Source organism: Saccostrea cucullata, unplaced genomic scaffold, assembly GCF_032062105.1.
Source record: "Saccostrea cucullata isolate Sc308-1 unplaced genomic scaffold, CSIRO_AGI_Scuc_v1 ctg11994, whole genome shotgun sequence".
NCBI classification, from domain to species: domain Eukaryota; kingdom Metazoa; phylum Mollusca; class Bivalvia; order Ostreida; family Ostreidae; genus Saccostrea; species Saccostrea cuccullata.
In genome coordinates, this window is record NW_026927754.1 from 1,348 (window position 1) to 18,222 (window position 16,875).

Here is a 16,875-nt window from a genome sequence, read left to right on the forward strand (position 1 = left end):
TACATTGTGCTCCTTTATAATTTTTCATGCGAGATGAATTACAATGAATTTGCCTTCATTTTAAAGATACAAGTCATAAATTAAATACATGTTGATTTCGAATGTGATTTGACATTTTTGGTTCTTTTTAGCGCATATTTGGAGTAGAACAATAATGTCTGAAAATAATCTATTTTTTAGCATTTCACACTGTTTTTGCACGTGCTCCTGTGTAAAAATAAGCATATAAAGGTATTGTTTTTAATACCTAAAAATTATAAGCAAGTGGTCAGGAAAGAGATGTCAAAGTTTTGAAAATTTCACACAAAGACTTTTCGGACATAGGTCCCCCCTTAAATTCACTGAAATTCAGGAACTTTAAGGTGGTCTAGGTCCAGAGTACCCACTGCTGAAAAAAAATATTTACCGGTAAGTGCCTAACCTTAATTTCCAGACCCAATTCCTGATTAAAAGCAAAACTGCATGTCACTTTGAGCTGTCTTACCTCCTTTTCCATTGCAGTGGTGGCCATATTGAATAGTCTAGACAAAACTACATTTGGCAATTATTCTGACTTTGAGATCTTACCAAGTCAGCTTTTAGAATTCCTGGAGGAGGGGGGGTTAGTCAGAACAATAACAATATTAAATCCTGATTTTGTTATGAACTAAAAAAATAACTTTCCAACCAACTCACTTCAAAAGAACAATTCAGATCACAGCAAACAACATAATTTATTTCATTGAAAGGGATCGAATGTTAGTTTTTAGCTCACCTGAGCCGAAGGCTCAAGTGAGCTTTTCTGATCACATTTTGTCCGTCGTCCGTCCGTCTGTAAACTTTTCACATTTTCGACTTCTTCTCAAGAACCACTGGGCCAATTTTGACTAAACTTGGTACAAGGCATCCTTGGGTGAAGGGGAATTTAAATTGTTAAAATGAAGGGCCAAGTCCCCTCATAAGGGGAGATAATCAAGAAAAGACAAAAATAGGGTGGGGTCATTAAAAAATCTTCTTCTCAAGAACCACTGGGCCAGAAGAGCTGAAACTTATGTGGAAGCATACTGGGGTAGTGTAGATTTTAAATTGTTCAAATCATGACCCCTGGAGTAGGGCGGGGCCACAATTGGGGAATCAAAGTTTTAAATAGAAATATATAGGAAAAATCTTTGAAAATCTTCTTCTCAAGAACCACTGGGCCAGAAAAGCTGAAACTTATGTGGAAGCATACTGGGGTAGTGTAGATTTTAAATTGTTCTAACCATGACCCCCGGGGGTAGGGTGGGGCCACAATGGGGAATCAAAGTTTTACATAGAAATACATAGGAAAAATCTTTGAAAATCTTCTTCTCAAGAACCACTGGGCCAGAAAAGCTGAAACTTATGTGGAAGCATACTGGGATAGTGTAGATTCTAAATTATACAAATTATGACCCCTGGGGGTAGGGCGGGCCACAATGGGGAATCAAAGTTTTACATAGAAATATATAGGAAAAATCTTTGAAAATCTTCTTCTCAAGAACCACTGAGCCAGAAAAGCTGAAACTTGTGTGGAAGCATCCTGGGGTAGTGTAGATTTTAAATTGTTCAAATCATGACCCCCGGGGGTAGGGTGGGGCAGCAATGGGGAATCAAAGTTTTACATATAAATATATAGGAAAATCATTTGAAAATCTTCTTCTCAAGAACCACTGGGCCAGAAAAGCTGAAACTTAAGTGGAAGCATACTGGGATAGTGTAGATTCTAAATAATACAAATCATGACCCCCGGGGGTAGGGCGGGGCCACAATGGGGAATCAAAGTTTTACATAGAAATATATAGGAAAAAATCCTTGAAAATCTTCTTCTCAAGAACCACTGGGCCAGAAAATCTGAAACTTATGTGGAAGCATCCTGGGGTAGTGTAGATTTTAAATTGTTCAAATCATGACCCCCGGGGGTAGAGCGCGGCCACAATGGGAAATAAAAATTTTACATAGAAATTATATGAAAATCTTTGAAAATCTTCTTCTCAAGAACCACTGGGCCAGAAAAGCTGAAACTTATGTGCACATGGAAGCATCCTGTGGTAGTGTAGATTTCAAAATGTCTAAATTATGATCAGTGGGGTAGGGTGTGGTTGCAATATGTATTAAAAGGGGGAAATCTGGTAAAGAACAGAATGGTCAAAGCTTCTCAGGTGAGCGATGTGGCCCATGGGCCTCTTGTTGATACATGTTGGCCTTGTCTTCTTTGTCTTTGTACTTATTTAACACTGCTACTTGTAAGAATGTGTTTATAAATGCACAACCCAAATTAAAATTGATAAAATGGCCTGTAATTTTTCAGTTGATGAGTCAGCAAGGAGTGCAGTGTAGTAGCAGCATAGCAGATAACCAGGTGTTGTCCTTAATTGACCAGGTAACTTATTCCAGGTAGTGTAGTGTCCTTAACTGCTTTTTGCACTCAGACTGATATGGGGCAAGTCTGGCTGATATGATCAACATGTGATATGAATTTTAGTATCTAATATTATCTGATTTTTTATACCCCTTGCTAACAAAGTTTGGGGAGCATATCGTTTGACAAACTGTCTGCACAATCTTGTCCGTATTATAACTTTATTATGGAGAACCTTTGGAAGCTCATACATGGTACAGAGATTGTTTTTGACTTGTGTGACCTTGACCCAAAGTCATTCTTGTATGTCTAAGTCTCAGTTACAAAAAGTATAAATATTTTGTCTGTGTTATAATTGTGTAATGGAAAGTTCTTAAAAGCTCATACTTTGTACAAAGATTCTTAGGGTTTTTTTACAACCCTGAATCATGGTCATTCTGGCAAGTTCAGTGTCAATCACTAAAAAGTATAAATTCTTCTGTGGTTTACAACTTCTTGATGGAGAAACATTGAAAGTGCATAAATTGTTCAAACATTGTTTATGACCAAAGATTTATCTTGACCCAGTTTCATTTGAGAAAGTTCAAGGTTATTTTTAGATAAATGTTTAATTCCTGTCCTTGACAAATGTTGTAATAGAGAACCTAAGAAGCTCTTACTTATCTCAAATTTTGCGTTTTGATGTGAGGGTATGTTTTGATTATAACTGAAATTCATTCCAGGAAGTTAAGGTCACTGACAAAATGTTTTATGTGATTCTATGATTCTCAAATGGAGGCTAATGGGAAGTTGAAACTTCACACAAAGATTGCATGTGATTGAAGGATATATCATGATCTTCCTCAAGGTCATTTTGGCAAGTTCAAGGTCATAAGCAGTAGGAAAGACGAATTTAGTGCCCCATCTGTAAATTTTTAATGGATAAACATTTGTAGGTTTATACTTCACACAACTATTACTTGAGACTTAACACCAATTTTACTTATGCCTTGACCTTGTCTCATTGTCTTTCTGGCAAGGTCAAGGTCACTGTCAGAAAAAGTATAAATTTATTAAAAGTTGAAACTCAAAACGAAAATTACCTGTGAGCTAAGAGTATGTCATAACCATTGTTGCAAGTTCAAGTTCATGGGCAGAAAAAGTCAAGAATTCAGTCAGGTCTTTTATGTTTTAAAAAAAAATATTTGATGTTCATGTTTCACTTCAATATTTAACTTATGTGTCATTTTTTTGAGCTAGCTTTCTATTCTTCTAGTTGGAGTTAAGATTTTGAAGAATTCATGAGGGTCTGTAAAAATTAGGAAGATGTACTGTACACAGGGAAATTTTCGCCCCCGTTTTATTTTCGCCCCTTTCGCCCTCTCCTTGATTGGGCGAATTTAAAACGGGGCGAATTCAAATTACACAGCATAATTTCTTAAACAGAACTATGACTGGGTGAATTTAAAACGGGGCAAAATTATTCACAAGTTGAAAAGGGCGAAAATAACACGGGGCGAAAATAACCCTGTATACAGTAATCATATTGGTTAGATCTGTTTATGAAGTTTGCAATATTAAATAACACAAACCCAATAAAACTTCGTAAGAATAAATTAGATTCAACAATTATGGTATAACGATAGAAAATTCTCCTCTGTGGCTTTAGTATAGATTATTATTTTGAACTTGTTTCTAGATACAAGGGACTACTGTATAAATTTTGCATTACCAAGTGTTTGTAAATGGCAACTGCAAGCAATTACAATGGCATGTTTCTATTTTGACTTTCTTTCTTTTACTAGATTTTGGGATTGACAAAGAGATTGCAGCATCTTTACCTTGGGGTCAGCAGCACAGAATACTCTCTGATTCAACAGACAAGTCTCAAAGCCTGTACACTGCAGATCTTAACAAAGATGAAGGCCGACCCCACCAGGTGTAGTAAAGCGAAGGAAACCTATCTGGAGCAGCTGCAGGCTCTCAAAAAGTACGTACCAGGGTGTGTCAAAATCAATATGGCCAACAAGCTCTTAAAAAGTACGTATCAGGGTATGTCAAAACCAATATGGCCTACAAGCACTCAAAAAGTATGCACCAGGGTGTGTCACAATCAATATGGCCTACAAGCACTCAAAAAGTATGTACCAGGGTGTGTCAAAATCAAAATGGCCAACAAGCTCTCAAAAAGTAGGTACCAGGGTATGTCAAAACCAATATGGCCAACAAGCTCTCAAAAAGTACGTACCAGGGTGTGTCAAAATCAAAATGGCCAACAAGCACTCAAAAAGTACGTATCAGGGTATGTCAAAACCAATATGGCCAACAAGCTCTCAAAAAGTATGTACCAGGGTTTAATTTTCAAAATCAATATGGCCAACAAGCACTCAAAAAGTATGTACCAGGGTATGTCAAAATCAATATGTCCAACAAGCACTCAAAAAGTATGTATCAGGGTGTGTCAAAATCAATATGGGCTTCAAGCTCTCAAAAAGTAAGTACCAGGGTATGTCAAAACCAATATGGCCAACAAGCACTCAGAAAGTATGTACCAGGGTGTGTCAAAATCAATATGGCCTACAAGCTCTGAAAAAGTAAGTACCAGGGTATGTCAAAATCAATATGGCCTACATGCTCTCAAAATGTGAGTTTTCAACAACCAATAAGAACTACAAGCTCTCTCAAAAAATGAGTTTGCACGAGTGAGTATATGAAAATCCAAAAGTGCATGGTTACATATGCTTTCAAAAAGTGAGTATTCAAAATCTTCAAATGTATCAGCTTCAAGTACGAAAAATGACGCACTGATTGTCAATAAGTCTTAACTGAATTAATCTTTCTCATTCATTTCTGTACTAAAAATGGCTTCTATGTGTACCCACTCACAAATCTCAGTACATTCAGTACAATAAGTTAGTGTGCCAGACAAAGGCTAGTTAAAGAGTACGTTGTACTTTTAATTACACAACAACAGGTGATTACAGGATATGTGTGTAACTTGATCTCAAGCTTGTGACGGTGAAAGCTGCTCACTTATTGTATTAAAATTAAAAGTACAGGAGTATTTCTGTAACAAAATGTAATTCTTTAATTACATCCAGAGCATAAGCTTTATTTCACTTGCATTCACAAGCCAATAGAATGCTCTAATCCTAATGACAAAATTAAGGGGTATAAAAATATAAGGGTGGGTAACTCCTCAGATAGAGCATCCACTTTTGTTTAAAAAAAAATACAAATGAATTGAATGATTTAAAATTATACATTCTATCCATGCCTATTCACATAAAACTGTGTACATTAATACCAATTAATCCTGAAATTCAGTATATTTTCTGAGATATGGTGGAATTAATAATTATTCTATACCCCATTTTTGTCAGTCAATGAATTAAAGTGATCTATTAAAGGCCTGTTGTAGCAGTAAATTCTCTGTGTAGTTTGCATTATACTTAAGGAATGAAGCTTATTTCAACTTATGTTATCCAATATAACATAACTTGGGGCAGTTTATGCTTTATAAACTGCGAAGCGGTTTATAAATAAGCATAAACTGGCTCAAGTTTTGTTATATCGGATAACATAAGTTGAAATAAGCTTCATTTCTTATAATTTAATTTCAATGTAGACGCTGAGACACTATTTTCTCTAGAAAAAGGCTTCAGAGTGAGCATTATTTTAAAAGTAACGTCAAGCGGAGTGATACGTTTTTGACGTAACTCATTGTGACGGAGGCAAGTTATGTTACGCTATACAAAATTGATAAAACCGTTAAACCAATCAAATGATGCGTTACAACTGAAATTAAATTATTTAAGAGTGAAAAATGAAAGTTAAGAAAGTTAATATACATGTAAATTGTAATCAAAAATTTTTTCCAGATTTTTGGATTCCAATGAGCTATCACCAGATCCCTGCTTTGTGTATCTGTTCTCTGTACTTAATGACTTGGAGAATGGGAAGATATCAGACATTCTTAAACATCTACAACACGCTGTGAAGAACATAGCACCTTGTGGAATAGTCCTGCAGAACACCTGTATCAGGAAGGTGACGGCCATTATGCATGAACCGACAGGCTCCTCGGATAACCCAGTCCGGTTCACGGCCGGTTTAACCGTCACCATTCCGGTTCACGCTACGGTAGAAAATGTCCAAAACCCTGGAAGTATCAGATTAAAGGTTAGTTTGTCAAAAGTTTCTTGTTTTTAATCATTTTCAATCTGATGTAGATCTGTTGCTATTGTTTAATGATCAAATTAAATTTCAAATTTGTTGTAAAATACTTTTATATTGAAAAAGTAATACAGTAATATGTAAAAGTTAAAAAGTGATATGTTGGATATAAAGTCTGAAGGATTAGTTTACCACCCCAGGGGCAGTATTTTTGATATAATTTATTCTATAAAAATATAAATATTTTCAATAACAGATTCACTATCCTGACCAGAAGAGTTATCTCATCATTCCACAGAAGAATCATTTCACAAAGCTGAGTCCGCTCCATCATAAGTTAGTCTCTCAGGTCATCATCTCTCACTCTCTGTGGTCAGGTAAGGATGTCAGAGTTATCTTTCTTTGGGAGAACATTCGGTTTATCACAAACTATTGTCTGTAGAAAAAATATATTTCAAAAACTAAAGAAAAAAAAACACAGAGGTACATCACTGAGGAATATCTTTTTCAAATTACAAATTTTGCAACTATAAAAAATCTTTTTTGTAGCAAAAAATTGTTAACAATATGACGAAATATGCCCTTTTCATGAAGATTCATTTGTAAGAGTATATAAATTATTGTTAAAATTTGTGTTTTCAGATCAGTCCAATGTGGAAATCAGTATTGTCATGGAAACTAAAGATGGGGAGTCTGTGAGTTGTCAAGAACTCTGTCCACCTGTCCGAGTACCAGTAGCTCCCAAAGCAGCCAAACACTGACAGTTGGTTTGAATATTATAAATAAAATATATACATTAATTGTAAAATGCAATTTCTATTTCTTTTTTTTTTTTTACTTTTGCTAGTAAGGCTACCAACAGAATAGAGGAATTATGAAAACTTGCATTTGTTTTACAACGCTACAAATGTAACAATTGTATCAAAAATTGCAAAAATCGTCAATGAAAGGGTGAAAATAAGACAGCCTAGGGGCAAAATAACCCTGTGTACAATATTCTCACAGACACATTAATGAATTATGAAAGATATGTCTCCATTTTTCTTTTTATTCAATTCAGGAGGTAACCAAAAAATCAGAGATATTTCAGAAATAAATGTGTGAGATAGGAAATGTGAACCTTTTAAGAGATGGATGCAAATATTCTGAGCAATATTCAAAGTTCAAGGTCCTAACTCATCCATGTGTTTGCTAAGAGCATGTGTTTCTGTAATATAAAGTTGTGGACTGATAATAATTTTGCATAAAGTAATCTTGACCATATACTTGTTACAGAGTCACTAGATTATAAGATACCATATATTGTTAAAAGTCTCCATTTTCCCTTTAAGGTTAAGGGAATAATAAATGTTCTATTTTTGTTGTAGAAAAAAATTGCTACAACAACAATTCCCCTACGAACATACAAAGACATTTTTAATTGCTCCTCCATGAATATGGCTAAGACATATAGTGTTTGTTATGTCCTCCATCTTCCAGTCCTCTGTCCTTCCATCACACTATGCATTTAGCTAAGTTTCAAATGAGTTATTCAAGATATTTTTAGCAAACTTCATATACAAGGATATACATATTGATGAGAGCTATGCAAGTGCATCAACTTTACGTTTACCTTTTCATTGACTTTATAAAAAATTTGTGGTTATCTCAATTTCAAAGAAATCAAAATTATTTTAACATTTTTCAAATGCAAATTAAACTTCCAAGGTCAAAGTCAGTGCTGTAACCCAATGAAAGGACAAAGAATATCCCTGTGAAATATGAAACCCCAAGATCATTCAAAATTTATGACCTAGGTTAACGTTATTTTTAATATGGGTTAAATTCCAAAGTCTAAGTATCAAGTAAAGGTACATGTACCAGGGGTAGCTCTTCTCATAAGGAATACCAGGCACGTAGCATCGTTTTTGAAAGTGGGGGGGCTGGGGGGGGGGGGGTTAGTGGCTAACTTTTTTTTCAAGACCAACTTCCTTTCACTTACAATTTTTCCCATACAATACTACATATCCTTGATATCATTATACTATGGTAAGAAGTGTGGGGGGGGGGGGGCAACCAACCTTTCAATAGACATTTTCAATAGTAAAGGAAATGTTGGGGAACCCCCGTTGCCATGTCCCTGAATACACTTGTGAATTATTAAAGCCATAGCATCAACTATTAAAAAGTAATGACTTTCATAATTTTTTTTCAGAAGTAGGGGTTACTCCAAGGACAAAATTGTCGGTATCCAAAGGAAGGTCTTGTCGCAGTAAATATACTAGTCCGAAATTATCTGACGTTTTCCAGGCCTTTTTACGATTTTGATATTTTACCTGCATCAAAATCGTTAACAAACCAGGAAAACGTCTGATATTTCGGACTTTTGTTATGGGTCAGAATAACCCTAAATGCCAGCAAAGATCAATAACACAATTTAAACTTAACAATAATTTATTAACATTAATATATACAAATCATAAAGTACAAACTAAGCAAGAATCTAAAAATACGTACATCAGAGTGTCCGTTGCTGCACACAATGTCCAGTGAAATTATATCCCAGTCTCTTTATACACCTGTACATCAATGTTACTTATACGACAAATTATAGTATAGTATTTTTTAGGCATCGAATTGACAGGGTATTTATACAGTATCATAAATCTAGAATATTCTAGAAATTATTAAAACATGATATTACTGGAACAATCTGGACATACACAAAATTTAAGAATGTTCTAGATCAAATGACCGAACATGTTGACCACTCTGGAATGTTCAAGAAACTTAATGTTACTAATTATATACATAATGAAACATTACACATATCACAACACCTCCCCCCTTAAAAAGTTTGAATGTCAATGAAAACTTATATTATTAAAACATAGGTACATTAATACAAAATCTAGTATATTTACGATACTCTTGACAAGGCATCTGTAATAACATTGTCTTTGCCTTTGATATGCTTTATTGTTATATTGTATTCTTGTAACAACAAACTCCATCTAGTCAGTCTTTGATTCTTGTTTGACAATTTATGCAAAAATGTCAGGGGGTTGTGATCAGTATACACAAGAATTGGATGCAAAGTAACATTCAGATAAACATCAAAATGCTGTAAGGCTAACAACAAAGCAAGGCATTCCTTTTCAATAGTGGAATACTTTTGTTGACATTTTGTAAGTTTCTTTGAAAAATAAGAAACAACTCTATCTACCTTATCACTATGTTCTTGAAACAAAGCTGCCCCGATTCCAACATCACTAGCGTCAACGGTAAGCTTAAATTGCTTAGAAAAATCTGGAGTTGACAGAACTGGATTGCTCATAAGGACAGATTTGATTTTATGGAAGGATTTTTCACAGTCCTTTGTCCATTCAAAGTTAACCCTCTTTTGTAAAAGATTTGTAAGTGGACTAACAACTGAGGAAAAATTTGGACAAAATTTTCTGTAAAACCCGGCCATGCCCAAAAACCTCATTAATTCTTTCTTGTTTGTAGGAATTGGGAACTTTGCAATAGCTTCCACTTTAGCCATAATGGGTGTAACATAACCTTGACCTACTTTATGGCCTAAATACTCTACATAAGCATGACAAAATTCGCTCTTCTCAAGGTTCACAGTTAAGTTTGCTTTAGCTTAAATGTCAAATAAAGCACGCATGATTCGGAAATGTTCGTCCCATGTGTTGCTGTATATGACGACATCATCAATGTAGGCCTCGCATCCCTCAAGGTCTTGAAGAAGGGAGTGAATCATCCTTTGGAATGTAGCCGGTGCGTTTTTCATGCCAAAAGGCATTACTTTATACTGGTAAAGTCCATCTGGTGTAGCAAAAGCAGATATTTCTTTTGCTCTTTCTGTTAACGGTACTTGCCAGTAGCCTTTCAACAGGTCAAATTTACTGACAAATTTCGCGTTTCCAATGTTGTCAATACAGTCATCGATTCTAGGTATTGGATATGAATCAGTTTTGGTAACAGAATTCACCTCTAACTGCCGCACAAGCGTGTGGTTGAGTTTTATCAAAATCATTTTTTCTCTTAAGTTTAAAGCATTCACTGATCAGATGACCTTTTTTCTTACAATAACTACAAGTAGGAAGCGACCCTATTCCAGAAGATCCTTCAAAATGTCCTGGACCGGACTTAGAACCACCCTGTGATGGAGACTGGAGACTTGTGGAAGACTGAGACCCTGAACCACTCTTTTTATATGTTTCTGAATTGGTAGAATTACTGCTAGTCTAAGATCTTGATACAAAATTCTTTTTATGAGACAGAGCAGAAGTATCAGATATGACTGCTGCCTCTTCAAGAGTTTTCACATTCTTATCTTCTAAATGTGTTTTCAAATCTTGAGGAACACATTCCTTAAACTCTTCAACCAGGATGACTTGGCGCAAATTAGCAAAAGTTTTATCAAGTTTCTTAGATCTAAACCAGTGATCGAATAAATCTTCTTTCTCTCGTGAAAATTCAACAAATGTTTGATTATCAAACTTCCTATACTTTCTGAATTTTTGTCTATATGCTTCAGGTACTAATTCATATGCTTTTAATATTGCTGCTTTGACCTTCTCATAGTCTGAACTTTCAGCTACCCCTAGTGCAGAGTATACCTCAGCTGCTTTGCCAACCAGTACACTTTGTAACATTGTTGACCAAACATTTTGTGGCCATTTAAGATTCTCTGCGACTTTTTCGAATTGGGGAAAATATTTGTCTACAGATTTTTCTTGAAATTTTGGAACTAATCTGATATTTTTTGCTGCGTCAAATTCAGTTTTGACAACTGACGGTTCTGGTTGGTTTTGTAATTTTAATTTCTCTCATTCAAATTTCATTTCACGCTCTCTTTCTCGCTCTTCTCTTTCTGCTCCTAATTTGTCTAATTCAAATTTTCGTTCACGCTCTCGTTATTCTATTTCTCTTTCTCTTTCTCGCTCTTCTCTTTCTAATTTTTCTCTTTCAAATCGCATTTTCTCTAACTCTACTTGAAACTGATATTCTGCCATTTTATAAGAGCCTAACTCTGATTTAACTGTACATTCTGGAAGATCGTATTTTTCAAAGACGTTTTCTTCTACTAGTTTGTTTGCAACCTTAATTCTAATGTCTTGCTTTCTCTGAGAGGATTTAACATCTAACCCAAAATGCAAACCTAATGCGATCAAGTCATCCTTTTTTAACGTATCAAAAACCTGAACACTTGGTGAACTAAGAAAGTCTGTGAGCGAAAACACCATGTTGATTTCTGCTGGCTTATAATCAAATTTAACAGTTCAATAAACAAAATTCTGACAATAAACTGCAAAAGTGCAAGAAATTCTTTATCCCAGACGAGCCCCCAATTCTGTTATGGGTCAGAATAACCCTAAATGCCAGCAAAGATCAATAACACAATTTAAACTTAACAATAATTTATTAACATTAATATATACAAATTAAAAAGTACAAACTTAGCAAGAATCTAAAAATACACACATCAGAGTGTCCGTTGCTGCACACAATGTCCAGTGAAATTATATCCCAGTCTCTTTATACACCTGTACATCAATGTTACTTATACGACATTTTATAGTATAGTATTTTTTATGCATCGAATTGACAGGGTATTGGACTTTTACGAGAAGCACTGACTTCTACAGTTGACAGTTTACTTGGACATTTAAACTTGTATCATGTACGGAAGTACAGAATTGAAATGCATAAAAAACCTTTCTAGTGGTCATAGGAATATTGTTAGGGGCACTAACATGTGAAGACCTAGAGTTTAGGGTAGGATGGTTGTCCTTTTCTTCAAGGACAACTTAAATGTGCATTTAAATAACCCTTTATTTTCGTTTAATTAATGTTGAGCTAAATATTTATATCATAAAAGAGCTACCGTACATAGCCCTAGTGTAAAAGTCAGTAAAAGTCAGCGCTCCTCGTAAAAGTCCTTTTATACAGTATCATAAATCTAGAATATTCTAGAAATTATTAAAACATGATATTACTGGAACAATCTGGACATACACAAAAAATTTAAGAATGTTCTAGATCAAATGACCGAACATGCTGACCACTCTGGAATGTTCAAGAAACTTAATGTTACTAATTATATACATAATGAAACATTACACATATCACAACACTGTTAATATACATGGGAGAGTGAAAGTGCTAAAACCAACTGTTAAAAAGTTAACATTGGATACATTCGTGCAAAAATGGATTAAACCATAAGATCAAGAAGTCAAATATGATGGTACCTAAAGAAATGCCATGTCACAAGGAATAAATATGTGAAAGAATGAATCGTTTAAACGTCCAAATTTGGCCCCCCGATAATTTACAAAAAATAAGTTTAAACATTTTCTACATTTTCTCAATCTTTCCATTAAACATTGTAGTTTATAAATTTCTTTTTCAATTTTCACTTCCTTGCACTATAATTGGGTATTTATCTGATTAATATAGCAGGGGTACGTTGTTTACATTTATTTCTCATAGACTTTAGGCCACACCCCCACTTTGCAAGCCCATTTTTTATATGAGCGCATTGATGTTTCAAGTTGTAATAAATACGGTCAATGTAAAGAGTTATACTTGTCATTTTAATTCATGAAAGAAATTGAAACAGCCATGCGCTCACATGTTATTTTCCCAAAACGTGCAAAATCTCGGGTACCTGTCCCTACAGTAACACCCCTACTAATGTGTTCGGAACCTTTTATTTTTCGGTATTCTGCAAATTATAAAACCCGATGAGTTCAGAGTAGCTCTGGCAGTGGCTCTGGCGAGAGTTAGGGAGACTTCAGCGAGATAGGGTAAATTATTCATGGAAATGTGGCTAGGAAGTGACTAGCACGTGGAGGCATGGTAAACAAAAAAGTTATGTTGCGTTTCAGTTTTCACCACCCTAGAATCAGCTGATAATGTATTTTGAAATGTACTTCAGTCAATCGATATCTTTTACATTCATTCAAACTTAAATAAGTATTCTCTATAATACAATTTTCTGCAGTCATGAATTCAAATTTCTTTTTGGACAAATATTTTTTCATGGGAACCCGGACTATATTTTTTGGCGTCAGATTAGCAAATGAGGCACCAGCACGATTTTAACTGACCAATCAGCTGAATGAGTATTGCATTATGGGTTACTACGAATACTACAGGAATTTTACGCTTGAAAAAAAGGAAAATCTTATGGTAAATGAAAAGCATTTTTAAAAATATTATTTTCATGCTTATAATAACAAACAATTCATTTGTTAAATAAACAGCGGAAGTCTAGGTTTCTGAAGTCATACGGCAAAAGTAATTTGCGTCTGTATTAATGTCTTCGTTGTACTTTCGGTGAATACAATTGCCAGGTGAATTCCCTGGCCGAAAACGTGATCACGAACGTAAACAAAGTTTTGTCCATTTAAATGCATAAGAGATGCTGCTCGTTTTCCTTACCCTTGAAGCGCTTGTGTTCTGAACTAGACACAAACTACATTTTATTAATTTTTTTTTCCATTCAACAACAAATTAAAAACGCCCATAACATCTTTCATAGTTTTTTATCTTTGTATTTTGTTCATTTCTTTTATATTGCAGCCCATTAACAGGATCATAGATTGACCTGAACTACGTGTTCGAAGTAAAATGTAAACATGTATTTGGTGTAACGTTGCTATTCATTCAACGATTGGTCAGCTGCTTGTGGTGAGATCCCCTGTGCGAATTTATAACAATATAACCATATAAGGCAAACAAAGGTTTGATAATGCACATATTTTACCAGCGAATGGGTCACTAGTGAGCTCTAATTTTCGCCGAAAAGTATAAGATATATTGTTATTTTAACACCCGGGCCTCCTTTAGTCACCCTTTTTCTGTTGAAAATCATGAAAGTCTTTCAGAAAGGTCTGGAAACATTTATTACAGGACATCTTTTCAAAAGAAACAGGCTATAGCAATATCATGTTTACTGCCGATTTAATTTATAAAACCGGTTCTACCCTATAACCTTTGAATAGATCAACCTAAACCACGTGTCTTGAATTTAAATCACAATAACATTAGTAGGGGTGAGTAAAGGCACCTTGTTTACAAATTCAATCCGCCTTTGACCTCATGAATAACAAAGCATTGAACACGTGACTCAAATCTATTCACTTTTCATGCTTTGAGCAGATCAATGCGACATCGTGTCCATTGTTGCGAGCTATCGATGGTCAAATCATTTTCAAATGGGTATAATTAGACTTTAAAGTACTCTGGGATAAAATGTTTATGCCGGTATATTCAGGACATGTTCACATTTTTTTTTATTTGTTACGATATTTCAGTTGATTTTGTTTGATTTTTTTTCAGTATTTATCAATATATATTGGAGGCTTGTAGCATAAACCTTGCACTTACTACTTGTATCTCATTAATATAGAATTTTAAAAAAAATACTGTGGATATATTATTTGTTCCTAAGTATACTTATCACATCAGTGGTACATTCATAAAACCTTAGAAGATATTAAATATTTTTCTCTCAGTTTTTCGTTAATTTTATAGATCGTTATTTGAAAAAAATACTATTTTATCATATCTTTAGAAAACAAAAGCATACTTCCAATTTAAGAAACCTTACGGAAAAGAAATTGAAGTATGAGACGTTAATAAGGCTTATATATCGGGTGAAAAGTCACTGGACGAACGCATTGCACAAAATGCACCCCTAATTGAATAGAGGGAAATTCCGGGTTACTTCTGACGATATGTTATAACTCTTTACATCGGCACAAAATCTAACAACAATTAAATATATTAGTAACAAAAAATCGAATGATGAAGGGCGTAATTTTTTTTTGAAATGGTTTATTGTTTATCTCAATTAAACAATGCAATCTGGACTGTACAAAGTACACTTGTCTAACACTGATGTTTTTTTTTTATATATATCCAGCAACGATAATATTGACGTTAAACTGTCGTTTAATTTTCACTGTCTTGCGATTTTATTTTTTATACACAGAGTGAAGTTTATATATCATATTTCAACCGTATTTGATATGATTTCGCAAATTCATATATGTACATGCTATGAAATAGTTATTCATGTAAATTTAATGAGCTTTAATGTATTAATCATAAGCTTTAATGGATTAATTATCATCTCTATAAAAATGAAGTTTTAAAGTATGAAAAAAGTGTATATATCCTGCATTATACGTTCTATTCACAAATTCGAAATAATTGTGTTTCTTTATATTTAAATAATTTAATTCTGTTTGTATTCTTGTCTCTCATTGGTTGATTTCCAAAAAGGAACGCATAACATTTTGTATAATCTGGTTTGGTATGGGGACACACCCCCTTGACAACCAGCTGAATCATCTGTATCCATCAATCCCCTCATTTCCAGTCCTTCGGATTCATGAAAAATTCCAGATTTAATGAATGTACCTTTAACTTCAAACAGTTGCTCGATCTTACCTCATGTAAACAAGCATCATGGCTGCTAGATCTATGTATCAGTTTTTACCTCCCCTTGCTTCCCATCACTTCCGTTACTATGGTTGTATTATTGCGCGGTAAATTTGAACTAATAAAAACAACACAATTTTACATCCCCAGTTGTTTAATTATTTTAAAATTAAATTATAAGGAATGATTCTAATTCTTGGCCAGATTATCGGGTATAATATGGTTTGGGTCAGTTTACGCTTTTTTATAATCCGCTTCGCGGATTATAAAGCGTAAACTGACCCAAACCATATTATACTCGATAATCTGGCCAAGAATTAGAGTCATTCCTTAAATAATTTGACGAATTTCTAATAAATCATTTAAAGTTAAACAGAAAAAAACGAAGTTAAGACTGACAAATTAAAAAAAAGGGTACTTATATTTGGTCGTTCTCTAGCACTAAATAAAGGTTTTAGGTGTCACTTCATCATAAAACTAAGTACAATTCGAACACACTCTAATGTATTCATACAAATCGCACGCTTGATAGACGCCCCGCCTTCTCACTCAAATACTTGTTCTACAATGACCTACATAGCCGTAATGGCGAAGTTTTACAGTGAAATATGCGACTTTATTTAATCGATATCATGTATATACTGAAAGTCTCTTTCCTAAACAATCCTTTATTAGTATCTATACAGACTATACTTGAAGACTCTAGCTTTAAGATAACAATTTTCTTATTTAAAAGGGTAAAATTCTGCATGTAAAAAGGGGCGAGATTGCAGTGTTTAGAGGATTCATTCTTTGAGAGCCAAAGCTCCAACCGATCAAAAATAATGGTTTTGCAGACAAACAGACAGACAGACAGGTCAAAAACTATATACCCCCGAATTTTCTATAATGGGTACATTCAATATTTCAAAACA

The 16,875-nt window shown here is 34.3% G+C and overlaps 1 protein-coding gene across 1 annotated transcript; it reads left to right on the plus strand.

Moving 5' to 3' along the window:
- Positions 1-2,308: 2,308 nt before the first annotated feature.
- On the plus strand, positions 2,309-7,333 carry LOC134275444 (integrator complex subunit 4-like; the record flags this gene model as incomplete). The annotated part of the gene is made up of 5 exons (XM_062757724.1): positions 2,309-2,380; positions 4,144-4,328; positions 6,220-6,520; positions 6,771-6,891; positions 7,157-7,333. Coding segments are annotated over 5 exons (798 nt in total), but the record flags the coding sequence as incomplete, so codon positions are not given.
- Positions 7,334-16,875: the final 9,542 nt, after the last annotated feature.